The 13,990-nt window shown below is 40.9% G+C and overlaps 1 protein-coding gene across 9 annotated transcripts in view; it reads left to right on the plus strand.

Annotated features, from left to right (window-relative positions):
• Positions 1-13,990, plus strand: part of PAK3 (p21 (RAC1) activated kinase 3) — a 125,319-nt gene that overhangs the window by 94,905 nt on the left and 16,424 nt on the right. For all 9 annotated transcript variants that reach the window (XM_041741475.1, XM_041741477.1, XM_041741479.1 and 6 more), the window contains 5 exons: positions 385-433; positions 770-882; positions 2,996-3,113; positions 4,509-4,608; positions 5,113-5,309. In XM_041741475.1, the coding sequence (XP_041597409.1) occupies positions 385-433; positions 770-882; positions 2,996-3,113; positions 4,509-4,608; positions 5,113-5,309 (577 nt within the window). The remainder of the gene's footprint in view (positions 1-384; positions 434-769; positions 883-2,995; positions 3,114-4,508; positions 4,609-5,112; positions 5,310-13,990) is intronic.

Consider the following 13,990-nt stretch of genomic DNA (forward strand, 5'->3'; position numbering starts at 1 on the left):
ATAGATTTACAGTTACCTAAGCAAGAGATGATATATTCTTTCCTAAACTATGTTGGTTGTTGCAACATCCAGGAAGGATTCTGAATATTCCAGGAGTTTCCTAAAAGGAGCAAGGCCATTTTGCTCAGTTCATTACTGTATAATGCCATGGCACATGGACTGCTGCCAGAAAGTCTGACGGGCATTCCTAGCTCACCAAAAGGGATACATTGAGACTGCCTCAAGTGTAATTATCATACAAAAGGGTTGTTCCTCTGTTATTTTCGTCCTTGAATCTCAAGTTCGCCGATTTCCCTTTCCTAAAAATAATCACATTTTATTTCAAATAAAGTAGATGGATAACACTTGGATTGCTTATTCATTTGCTAACTTTCATCTCCACAGGGCATCAGGTACTGTTTACACAGCGCTAGACATTGCCACAGGACAAGAGGTGAGTGCTCACATTCAATCCTGATTTTTACTGTCCTTTCATTCATATTGATTACATTTCTTCATTGATGGCAGCTATGCTTGACAACATGAGTGGCACTGGGTTGACATGGGGAATCTATTTCATTGATGTCCCATTTACCCAAAGTGGATGATTTACTCATGATTGACCAAAGAAAAGGGCATGGGTTTGCAGCACTGAGAAAGAGCCTATAAGATAAAGAATGTTCATGCTTTACCCTGTGTACCAAAAGAAAAAAACAAAAACAAAAAAAAATCCCATGGATGTGCATGTTCAATGACTGTGACTCATTCTTGCATTTTAATCATCCTTCAGGTGGCCATAAAGCAGATGAACCTTCAACAGCAGCCCAAAAAGGAATTAATTATTAATGAAATTCTGGTCATGAGGGAAAATAAGAACCCCAATATTGTTAATTATTTAGATAGGTAAGTGCTTTCTCTCATCATGTACTGGTTTCCTTTATGCAATGTCATTTTCTTGGCAATTATTTTATTTAGGATCCATTCGGGTGGCAGCCATTCTACAAATACTTCTTGAAAGCTCACATCTACTGCTGAACTTTGCCCACACATCACACATTTGAAGACACATTTTATGGTCCTGCTTCTAAGCATGAGCAGCTTGTGTAATTTCCTTTTGAGGATTGTGACTCCGTGTTAGCAGGAAATAGACCGTTGCATATAGGGGAGAGCTGGGGTGTTTTAAACATTTCACCAAGTGATTGGAGCCAATGCAGTCTCTGGGTGTCTAAGTGAAGAAGGCTGGCTGCAACGGCCCCACTTTAATGGGTGCTTTGTGATTAGCTGACAGTGAGGTCTAGGGAATTGAGACTTTAATCTCAAACCTTTTTCCTGGACCAGGTAATTAATGTCTCTTTCATCAGTGGTATTAGCAGTGGGTTATAATAGGCATTTAAAGACAGCGCTAACTCTTCACTTGTGGTTAACATCTGTCTCATTCAATTTCAGTGTTTGTTTAGCACCACTGTGCTGTGTACTCTGGGGGGATATAAAGGAAATAAGACTAGGTCTCCAACCTCAATGAGCTTTAAAATCATGCTTTCTGTGTTTGTGCCAGGTGGACCAGAGAAAGGAAAGGGGGAGTGAAAACGAAACAAAACAAACCCAAAGAAACAAAAAGTAGTCAAATTTTACAGTCGAAATCCAAGTTTCATTAAAGTGCCATTTATGGGCTACCTGTAGTAGAGTGACTCTTCTCTGCTTTTTTAATTTTGTCAAAATTGTCTTCATAAAAAAATATAGATTTCTCAGATGCTTTCTTTACTAATAAGGTAGAGCCTGTGAATTTTCATTTTTAATAGGCTTCCCAGGTGAATCTCACAAGTGCTGCAGTCTGAGCACATTGGATACAAAGTATTGCTTCATATTGATGTGGAACTTAGGGCACAGTGGAATCATTGGGGTCATTCTGTTCACTGTAATTCCTCTCTTGCTGAGCAGGGGGAAAGAGAGACCTGATCATGCTGCTAATGTGCCTTAGGATGGTTCCAGATGTTTTGAATTTGCCCAGTTGTAGGGCTCTGATGACCTTCTCATGGTTGATCACCTGAGAGTATGTTCCTCAATAATTATGTAAACAGGGGCACCTGGGTGGCTCAGTGGTTGAGCATCTGCCTTTGGCTCAGGGCGTGATCCCTGGGTTCTGGGATCAAGTCCCACATCGGACTCCCTGCAGGGAGCCTAATCTCCCTCTGCCTATGTCTCTCCCTCTCTCTCTGAGTCTCTCATGAATAAAAAAATAAATACATCTAAAAAAATAATTACCTAAAGAAAATCTAAAAATAAATAAATAAAAATAATTACCTAAAGAAAATGAACCTGTCACTACTGATTTCTATTAGGACCAAGTCCTCAGCACAGTAAATCCATTGCAAACATAATCTCTTTGATTCAGAAACTGCTTGAAAACATTTAAGTAATTAATTCAGTAACATCAAAAATAATGCTGAGATCTGAACAAATATCTTATAAATCTGTATGCCATGGGCCAGTTCAGTGCAAGAAATCAACACGATGGCTTGAGTTATCCAAAATGGCTAGTCACTGATCCTGTTCATTGAAAGTAGCTTTTAAAGTGAAATGACTTCCTCCATGGTGCAGTTATATATGACAATCCTTTGATTTTCATGCATATTGTCTCCTAATGCTAACAAAAGTTTCTTGATAACACTGTCATTGATATTTTCCTCCTGTTTTTAAATTTTTTTTTAATTTTTATTTATTTATGATAGTCACAGAGAGAGAGAGAGAGAGAGAGAGAGAGAGAGAGGCAGAGACATAGGCAGAGGGAGAAGCAGGCTCCATGCACCGGGAGCCTGATGTGGGATTCGATCCCGGGTCTCCAGGATCGCGCCCTGGGCCAAAGGCAAGCGCCAAACCACTGCGCCACCCAGGGATCCCTTTTCCTTGTTTTATGGTCAAATGCACATTAACGGCAAATTACCATCTTTAATGGGAATATGGGAGAGTCCTCACTTCTCAGACCTGAGTCAAAGTCTTTTTTATTCTTTTCTTATAGCTACTTAGTGGGTGACGAACTATGGGTAGTCATGGAATACTTGGCTGGTGGCTCTCTGACTGATGTGGTCACAGAGACCTGTATGGATGAAGGCCAGATAGCAGCTGTCTGCAGAGAGGTAAGAAAATCGAGCATTTCTAACTGGTGAGGACACAAAACTGGCAGTTCTTTCTCTCTGATTATCCAGAATGCGTGTGACATCTAAGTGATGATAGCACATCTTTTCTATGAACAAAAATTGGACAGCCTAACTTCAATTCACATCCTTTCCTCCTAGCTCTTCCCCACCCCTCCCTTCCCAGCCCATTGTTTATTTAATTCCTTTGCTCTGGTTCTTTTGAATTCTATTACACCATTCACTAGGTGCCATATCTAAGCAGGCATGTTGGAGTCTCAGTGAACATGGGAAATAGTGATGGTGCTATGGAAGTTCTTCCTGATTTGGGGGATTTTTACATGATAATCATTTTGTCCTGCATGCACATCATGAGCCATGTAAAATACAAAACCATTATTATCCCATCCTTTTTGAGAAGGTAATTTAAGCATGATCTTCCCTGGGCCCAGATAGTAGTTGCTTTTCCAGTACAATCTGGACATCTTTCATAAGCCTCCTGTGGTTCTGAGTGTCTGTCTCTTGTCCCATAACAATGTCCTGTCCCTAGTTTCAAGCTAAACTGAGGACATTTTATTATATTTTTTCCAATATTTAAAAACACACTCCTCTTTGGAGTCTCATCTTGGGGCATTACCATCTACCCCATTCGTTGTGGTAAGGTTGTCTAGAGACTCTGACCCACTGAAACTTTAAAACCAATTACAGGAAGACAAAAATAACTAACTTCAGGTAGTCTGCTTGTTTTTTAATTTTAAATTGTTTGCTTAAATCTCCTCCTGCCTTGTTTCCCTCTTGTCCCCATTTCCTCCTGCCCAAACATGTACATGCATCCACCAAGCATATATATTTTCTTTTCATGCAATGAATCAAACTTCTAATATGTAGGAGATCATTCTACCCGGAGCCTGTGGTTTCCATTTTGCACAATGCAAAGCCATTTCCAGGCAAGCTGCTACAGCTACTTCATAGCCCAGAAGTGGTTCCAACCATGGCCATCCATCAGAGGTAGCTTGGGGCACTCATTTTAAATGCAGATTCCTTGGTCCTTCTTCAGGCCTACCAAATCAAATATGGTGGAGGCAGAAGCTCACTGTGCCTGTACAGGACCAAACTGAATCCACACCCTCCAGATAATGAGGTCAAAGTATGATTATTAATTGGTTAGTTTGGCTGTATTAATGACTTAGTGCCAATTATTACACCCTCAATCTTTATGTCCTAGTCTGACTCGGGACTAAGCAAATGGTAACATGATTTCAAAATGATAAGACAACAGTAGTCTATTTTATTTGACAATGTAAAATTAAGCCTTTGCCCGAAATTCATCTAGAAATGAAACTTAAATTGTTTTAAATTCTTTGTGATATAATTAGAACTTGTTTTCTGATTCAACAGTGCCTCCAAGCTTTGGATTTTTTGCACTCAAACCAAGTGATCCATAGAGACATAAAGAGTGACAATATTCTTCTTGGGATGGATGGCTCTGTTAAATTGAGTAGGTATTTTGGTTCAGATGGTGTTTGAAAGAGTATCGGGGGATTTCTGCTCATTTCCTGTCTATCTTGAGAAGATAGTGCCTATTGAAAGTGATTGGTTTGAAAGCAGTTAGAGCCCAGTTTGAAGTAAAGAATTTTTTCTAATGCTGTGTTCCTGTAGATCGTGGCCTGATTCTGGGGGTTTAACATTTCAGAATTCCTAGGAACTTCTATTTGCTAGATGACAAACACATAACTAGAAAAACAAAAGATCCCATAAATTGGAGGGAACAGTAATGGGGAGGGAACCAGATTGAGGACTGGTAAAAATGACATCACATTAATCAGTTATCTCAGACCTTTTTAAAATCAGGGCCACCTGAGGGATCAGGTAAATAATAGATAGGAGCTAAGGAGGTGGGGAGGCTCAGTGTCTGACAGAGGAAGGTACGGCCACATCTGAAAGTGACCTACTGTGAAAAAATAATCTGAATTGATTGTAACTAATTTTTTCTTCTCTGCAGCTGATTTTGGGTTCTGTGCCCAGATCACCCCCGAGCAAAGTAAACGGAGCACTATGGTGGGAACTCCCTATTGGATGGCACCTGAGGTTGTAACTCGAAAAGCTTATGGTCCGAAAGTCGATATCTGGTCTCTGGGGATTATGGCCATTGAAATGGTGGAAGGTGAACCCCCTTACCTTAATGAAAATCCACTCAGGGTAAGTCAGAAGAAAACTCAAATACTTCATCCCCAGGAACCAAGCCAAGTGTCATTTCTCATCTCTACCGAAAGTTGCCAGAACGAGCTCTTTCCTGAGACAAGTGACATAGAAGCTCCAAGTTATGATTCTCCAAATTACTCTGAGTTATCCTCAATATCTTCTCAGGTGTCCCAGAAATTTTGTAAGTGCCCCGATATCAGTATTTCTAATGGCAGGGGTCTTTAAAATTCTTTAGTTCAGCTTTCTTAAAGCAAGATGTGGAAAACAAAAGTATTTTTATCACATGCCATAGCTAAATGATCTATCTAGGAAACACTTGCTTTGTAATTACTTTAACAAAGTGAATAAATGCATTTCCAGGACACCTATAATTTTTCAATTAGATTTTTGTCTCATTGTCAGTAATGATTTATTAAACAGTAGCAATGCAGTGGGTATTGAATGGAGCGTGAGATAGACACAGCACAGCCTGGTGGAATCACAAACTTAATTAGACTGTCTAGTAGAAAATGAATGGAAATAGTTTGTGTTGGGTAACTTGATTTGCTACTGCGGAAACAGAGGTTTGATCCTTATGTGGTCTGGTTACCTCTGCCAAGAGAGAAGCTCCATGTCGTTGTGGAGCTTCTAACTCCCACCATCTTTATTCATAGATAAGCCATGGATTGGGAGAGTAAAGATTTTATTTATTTATTTATGAGACACACACACAGAGAGAGAGAGAGGCAGAGACACAGGCAGAGGGAGAAGCAGGCTCCATGCAGAGAGCCTGACGTGGGACTTGATCCCAGGTCTCCAGGATCAGGCCCTGGGCTGAAGGCAGCGCTAAACCACTGAACCACCCGGGCTGCCCCGGATTGGGAGAGTAAAAGGCAAAGGAGTATGGAGGAAATGTTTACTCAGCACAGAAGTGAGCCAGTACCTCTTTTGGGGTGCATTGCCTAAGCATGAGCTGGAAGCTGTGTCATATATTTAAAGGGCATCCCACTTCTGAAAAAGGAAATACGCACAGATTCACATTCTACTCTCAGGACACATGTAGCATGCCAGTGCCAAAGGCATCTCGCATATTGTTTGCATTATTACCACTGAGTCTCAAATTGAATTTTATCCTTAATATAAAAAGAATCGTCCTTGGGAAACGGTTTAGTGTTTACACGGTCAGCTTATACAATCTATATTCACACCAGATATACGTAGCTTTCTGAAAATGTCAAGCAACCGACCTACAGATTATCTAGTTGTTTTCACAGTTGAACATTTTGCAATTGGGAGCTGCAGCCCCCATGTATGGAGAAGGGGACAGCCTCCTCCTCCTCACCCCCTCCTAAGTCCTCTCTGCCACTTGGCCTCTTGTCCCAGTCCCTGTACTGATTAGGAAACAACAGATAGGACTGAATGCCCTAATGAATGCTACGGGCTATTGCTCTGGTCTCATGAAACAATCTGGAAGTGAGATGTGCACATTGATTAGCTGCCCTCGGGGCTGAGTGGAAAAGAAGGAACATTTTCCCACCGTTTATGGGTCAGCCCTCCATGAATTTAATCAAGCCCACCCCTGACCTATGGACCAAGCGCATCAGGATAATTACTGAGGCTTATCCTTATTGTTTAACCACCTTTGCCTATTAAGAAATAGCAGTGAAAGAACACATCAGACCTCTTCTTTCCATGGATTTCCTCCTCTAAGTCTTCGGAGTTTGGAGGCACTAAATGGATTACAGCTATTTTGCTTTCTGCCTTCTAATGAGTAATTTACAACCTGAAAAATTTAAGTATTAAATAAATGGTGCTGTAAAGCAACTGGTCTCAGTAATGCATTTATTACCTTCTTCAGTTCCCCAATTACAATTGATCGCTCTTTAGCGGGGCTGTTAATTGTTAGAAAAAAAGGAAACAAGTTCTAATCTTTATAGGCATCTCCTAGCCTAGGATTAGAACTCATAATGAACAGCTTGTCTCTTAGAATCCACAGTCTTGTATCTAAACAAGCACCTGCAGATTAACAAGCCACCAGGTTCAGGAAGCCTACATCAAGGCTGTAAGAAAAAGACCTGTCAGAAAGACCACCCTGTTGAATTCCACTGATAAAGATTTAGTCTAACTTTGCTCATTACTCTCCGTGTGTGATCAACCTCCAGTGAATCAATCAACAAGCCCTTTCTCTCTGCTAGGCGCCCCAAGTACTTTCTTAGTTTTGGTCTCAGATATGTTGCCCTCGTGTTCACTTAAAGAAAACAGAGTCTCAGGCTTTATGTCCTTATTTGGGATTTGAAAAAATGTAGTCATTGAACCCATAGAGGGAATGGAGAGAAAAAGATCTAACCTGAGCCTGTAAGGAGCCTCTGTTTTCTTGGATCCTGGTGACCAGGCTGTGTGTGGGGAAGTGAAAAGTTGCAGAGCTTCAGAAGAGGTATAAAAGAGAGGCAAGTTAGTCCTTCTTTCCTTGAAATCCTTCCAATGCTACCATCCACCCACCTCTTTGGGCTTTGGGGAGGAAAGAAAGAATTCAGTGGAAGGAAGACAACACAGTAGAGGAGAGGGTCGCATGTTGTTGTGAAAAAATTCGGCCCATGCAGTCAGGTGGATCTGGGTGTGACTTGACTCCAGAACCTACAAGGTTTGTGACTTTCAGCAAGTCACTTAAAACCTTTATAAACCTGTTTTTTCTTTTTTTAATATTTTATTTATTTATTCATGAGAGACAGAGAGGCAGAGACACGGGCAGAGGGAGAAGCAAGCTCCCTGTGGGGAGCCCAAAACGGGACTTGATCCCAGGACCCTGGGATCATGACCTGAGCCAAAAGCAGACACTCAACCACTGAGCCAGCCAGACATCCTCCTGTTTTTCTTTTGTATCAAATGAGGATAATACCTGTCTTGCAAAAACTAAAAAACAAAACAAAACAAAACAAAAACTAAATAAAGCCATGCATGTAAATCACCTAGCACAGTGTCTAGCTCATTGTAGGAAATATGTATATATGTATATGTATATATATGTGGGGGGTATATATATATATAGAGAGAGAGAGAGAGGGAGAGAGAGAGAGGGAGGGAGAGAGAGATTTATTATATGAAGAGAAAGGTGAGAAAAGAAAAAAAGGATCTGTGTAAAGGGAAATTGGATTCCCCACTTCTACTAAAGCTTCCCCTTCTCACTGGCTATACTCTGATCCCTGCAAAGAGTAGAGGGATCTGCAGTGTCCAGTAAAATTACAAGGAATAAGTAACACCGAACAGAACAGGTTAAAGGTGAAGATGGACTATACAGTTGAAGGCTGTTTGCCTTTCATTGTGGTTTTATGTGTGTGTCTTTTTTGTGTCCGTTGCAACTGAGCAAGCCCTTTTGTGAATGCTGCCAGTTTAACATATCATTGATGCAAGGAATTAGCTACTCTCCCCCCTAGTTGTAAAGTGGTTGAGATTTTTTTAATGTAAATTGCTCTGTACTAATTTATCTAATTTGCTCATAAAATGAATTTTAAAGGTCATAGAGTTATTAGCTGTACTGATGTTATAAGGTTGGTACTCTTCCAGAGACAGAGAGGAGACAAGCTTCTTACTGTCCCCCACTGCCTGAAGTCTTTGCACTCAAAATAATTGGCCTTGAACATGTTGTTCTATAACCCATGGACATTTTTAGTGTGCTCTCCAATAATAAAGTGCCTTGTTCTTTCTGTCTGCCAAAGTGACCAGGGTTAAAATCCAACATCCCTTGTGGATATGCAAATCAGTGTTAGTGTTCTGCTCATCTCCCTAACCTTTTTGTTAGTTGGAGATATGTTTTCTAAAACCTGTGATTATAATGACCTGATTCTCAATAAAAAGGGATAATCATTTCCATAAAACAAATCTTTGGTTTTTTTTTTCCACACCAAAACAGTGCCTCTTTATGAACTTCGCAGTCACACACAATGGAGCTGTCCTGGTCAATGGGTTTTGATGGAATCTGGCATTTGGGATATGTCTCACTGACATCTACTTAAAGTCCCTACTGGATTATGGGTGGATCCCCTTTTTTATATGTACTTTTCCAAACCTTTATCCTAATTGAAAGGAACTTTCATGTTGTCTTTCTGACCTTGCTTTAAGCATCGATGAAACTGTAGCAAACGTTGGATATTTGGAAGACAGTTATTGGTATTAATCAGAGACATCTGAATGCTCAAAACAGTAGCACAGTATGTGAACCACTGAGCCTGTACCAGTGGATCTACTCCTTGGTGTTGTACTAGAATCACCTCTGGAGCTTTAAGAACCAATGATGACAGGTTCCCACACCGAGGACTAAACCACAAACAAGGCTCTATGGCACGCCCTATCTAGAATGTTGTCTAGACTGGAAATGATTCTTCAGCAACCCTCTTTGAGCATGGTTGTTCAACCAGAAAAGACCACACTCTTATTCTGTCCACATATCTCCATTTCGTGGAGATATATATATATACACACACACACATACATACACACACATACATACATACATACATATATATCACTCTGTTACAGTCTTGTTGAAATCCAGATGCACTCTATGGCATTTTCTGGCTTACCAGTCCAGTAACACTACCAAAAAAGAAATGGCATTATCTCAGCATGGACATCCATGAGATGCTGTTTCGTTTTCAATTTTACTTCTCCTTAAAAAAAAAAATGGAGTTTACCATTAAAACGTGCTAACCACTGAGTACATAGCACATATTGGTGATAATAAAGCTGTCAGTCTGGCTATTCATGATTAGGTGTGCGTGACCTGTATGACCAGAGAGAAGGGAAGGCAGGAATCTAACATCAGCCCTGCTGTCTACACTACTGAGGCTTCTTATTCTCCCTTTCCCCACACTTAAAGCACTACACAAATGTTAGTTACTATTATAGAACTAAGGAAATTCTGATTAGCTTATATGTCTAGGGAAGGAAGTTAAGCAGAAGAGAATCTCCAGCAACTAAAAAACAGCAACTGAGAGCCAAAGTGCTCCTAGCTCCTCCAACCACTGGAACCTGTGTTGTGGATTGGAATGTCTGGGTTTGATGGCGCGTGCTCATTTGGAATTAAAGTCAGACATAAACTTCCTGAGCGCCAGAGAAGCAAGCATACTTTGCTAGCACTCAGTCAATATTGTTTTGAATGTATTTCAGGAAGAGCTGGGAGCATTCCCTTCTTTTTCCATAAACCACTATGGAACAGCAAGGTTTATTGATGGTTTGTTGACACTCCTCCTACTTTGAGGGCAAACCTATGCCTGGAAGGAGGGGCAGTTGGGACAACTGCAACTAAAATAATTATAGAACAGTAACAAGGCTTCTTTTTAATCAGAAAAAAATATTGCCTGTCAAAGGATAGACAGCTCTTAAGAATCATTGGTTGTCAGGAATTTAGCATAGGAAAATGGGACCCAGCCATAGGAAAGCTGCAAGTCTCATTTAGATTGTAATTCAGAAGCAGACAGTTCAAACTGGTGAGTTACGACCCAGAAGACAGCCAAAGAAGAAATTGATTCCACAGCAATCTAAAACCTGAGACCCTGACCAGGCAAAGAGGAGGGAAAGAAAGATTAGAAATGTGGTGACCGGGGACCTACTGTTGGCCAAGACTAATTACGCCCTTATCCTAATATCATCTTATCATTTCTCAGTATCCTTAAAGCATGACTTGGGAATAAGCCAATGATGCATTTGCCTATTGCCCTAATGGGTACCAGACCTATAACTACGTAGTTAAGTCCCTAGAAATCACATTCCCTTCTAAATAGACAAATACGGAGTGTGATGATGGGCATTGCATGTCTTATCCTATGGCTTTTCAAGTCTGTGTTTTTGCCAATGAAAAATGGCTTCACCAAGAAGATCAGGGTTTTCTTGGTACCTAAAGATCCTTTCTGACCTTTGTCATGATTTGGAAATACACATTTTCCAACCTGGTTACAGCATGATTTCAGAAGACCCTTTGCATTCTGATAAAAGGGTACTCTGAGATGTCTTATGTGAGCCTCACAGCAGAGAAAGTTTAACATGATGAAGGCTGTCTTACCTCTGTAGCTGGGAGAGGCAAAGTGCTAACATTATCCCAAGAACCATGCTGATCTTTTTGCTGCTTCTTATCCCGTCCTTCCTTCCCTCCCTCCCTCCACCTCTTCCTCTTCTTTTTCTTCCTCCTCTTCCCCTTCTCCTCCTTTTCCTCCTCCTCCTGTAACGAATCGCCCCAGTGCTTAGATAGCAAAATTCATCATCGCTTTTCATCGAGGAGTGGCCAGTAAATGTGAGCGGATGAGACAAAGAGCTTTCTATCGTCTCTACCAGCTGTATACATTATGTGAATTGAAGAGTGAATTCTACTCCTTGGTCTGCCAGTTTGGAATTCCTGGCCTTGCATAGGTTACTTCTTGCTGAGCCTCCACCTCCTTATTACTTCAAACAAGTGGAAGTTGTTGAGATTATTGGTTGCCAGTGGAATTCACAAAGCCCTAGAATTCTATGGAGTTTCTTGGGCTTAAAGAACCCAAGGGGGAAGTCACATGGCTCTTGATTCCACCATAACAGGTCCTCTTTAATTAGCTTTTTCTGTTGGGCTTCCACATGAGCATTACTTAAGTAAAAGGAGAAACTTATGGATCTCTAACTCTGTGTTCTTAGGCTATAAATAGGCTATGGCCTTCCTTGAGTGCCAAAAGAGCCATGGTTTGAGCGTGTGTTGTCTTTAGGAGTGCTTTCAGGGAAATAATCTTCAGGAAGCATCTCAGAGATGTCTTTTTCATCATCTCCTGACTAAATCTGTATCCCAGAAAGAAGGGAGATCCCCCCTTTTCCTACCAAGCAAAGACACTTGATCATGATGTGAATGAAACCTGCTGCATGTAGAACCAGGCTTCCCCACTCTGATAGGACTCTTGGGGAGAAACCTGGAAAAAGCACTGCAGTGATAGAACTGCTGCAGGGATCCGTAGTCTACACTCTGGGATCTTTTCTGAGTCTATACTTTCCCTCATCCCCACTTCCAGATCCCCTCTGATACTCAACCTTGGGTTGCTGTCTGGGGTGCCCAGGGTTTCATTCTGAGCACACAGAGCCTGCTCCACGTTTCTTGACAAGCACTATTAATCCTGAGAGATTAAAGTGAGCAAATCCATTGTCAGAGTCATCTGGTCTTTATTTTCTGGCAGTGGCCAGTCCTTTATGCTTGAAAAGGGTGCTCTAAAGCTAGGCTGACACCTAATCAGTCAGTGGTACCTAATTACTCTTTGCCATCAACCTGTAAGGAGCTATATCTGTAATAGGTTCATTTTAAATGACTTTTTAAGGATTAAACAACAACAAGAACCCCTCCCCCTGCACTGTTTTTTGGTGACAGATGAGAACTACTATGCAAGACAAGTAGGGAATAAAATTATCCCATGCTGCTTATTGTCACGCTGGACTGTTGGGACAAATAAGTCAACATGTGAAAGAAAACATTAGTTATAGTAACTTCTTTTTGCACATTTAGTCCCATTCCCTTCCTTATTAAAAAGAAAGAAAAGTCAGGGCCTTTCATGAAATCCATAAACACATCAGAGGCGGCAGGACACTCTGGCCTCTGACCTCTGAAATCTCAGGTCACGAGTAAACTAAGCCATAAGGCGTCGTCACTAGTTGCCAAATCACTCTCATAAAACACTCAAAAGTAGTTGGAAATTCTAAAATGAGAAAGGAACCAGGACGACAGGAGGTTGTAGGCAACAACCAGAGTACAAGCTGCCTATAAATTCTCAACATAGACATAGACATGGGGGAATATATTGTGAAACCCTTAAACTAGGGTCTTGCTCTTGTTCCCCATTTCCAAACAAGTGGAGAACAATTGACCTCAGGAGGGTCTGTTTCCCCTGTAGAGGTAGAGGTGAAGTTGCTCACTGTGCCTCATTGAAGAGCCCTTGTCTGCCCCTGCTAGGAGAATTCCTTCCTCAGAGACTGGGAACAGTGTGAGGCGATATTTGCAGTGGTCGAGAGCACAGACTCTGGACTCACATTCCCTGGATTCAGATATTGACTTCCCCCTTGCTAGTTGTGCAATACTGGACAAAGTTACATTAATCCCACAGCCCTCAGTTCCTTCATCTGTCCATTGGGGGTCATAATCAAGTCTACCTCAGGGGATTGTCATATGGATTAAGTCACCTAATAGTAATCACCAAATAAATGTTCGCTATTAATACTTTCCATGGACATAGTATTTCTAGAGATACTGAGACACAGTTGAATAGCTCACTTGGTCTTATTGGTTACATTGTTTTGTTAAATAGATTTTTGTTGGCGAGGTTGGGAGCCTGTTCACCATGTATAACACAATTTCCATGGGAAATGTGTTTTGGGTCCCAAATACTAAACCTCAAAAGAAATGTTTGTGCCACACCCTATTGTCTTTGTAAATTGAGTCTTTATATCAGTGCTGGGGCCTCTCATGGTTACTAACACATTGCCATTTAAGCCCTCTGGTTTGTTTTCTAGCATCTTAATCCAAACTTTATAAAGTGTTACAATGAACTTAAGTCACAAACTGAAGCTTTTTAATTAAATGGTTAGTCCTGTTGCAAAACTACCTTAATGAAAATTTATTGGGCACATATGGATTGTTTGGGGACCTCTTTGGAGAAATGTGGTAACTTCTAAGATGACTGCATTGATCTTTTTTAACTGAG

Source organism: Vulpes lagopus, chromosome X, assembly GCF_018345385.1.
Source record: "Vulpes lagopus strain Blue_001 chromosome X, ASM1834538v1, whole genome shotgun sequence".
Taxonomy (NCBI): Eukaryota; Metazoa; Chordata; class Mammalia; order Carnivora; family Canidae; genus Vulpes; species Vulpes lagopus.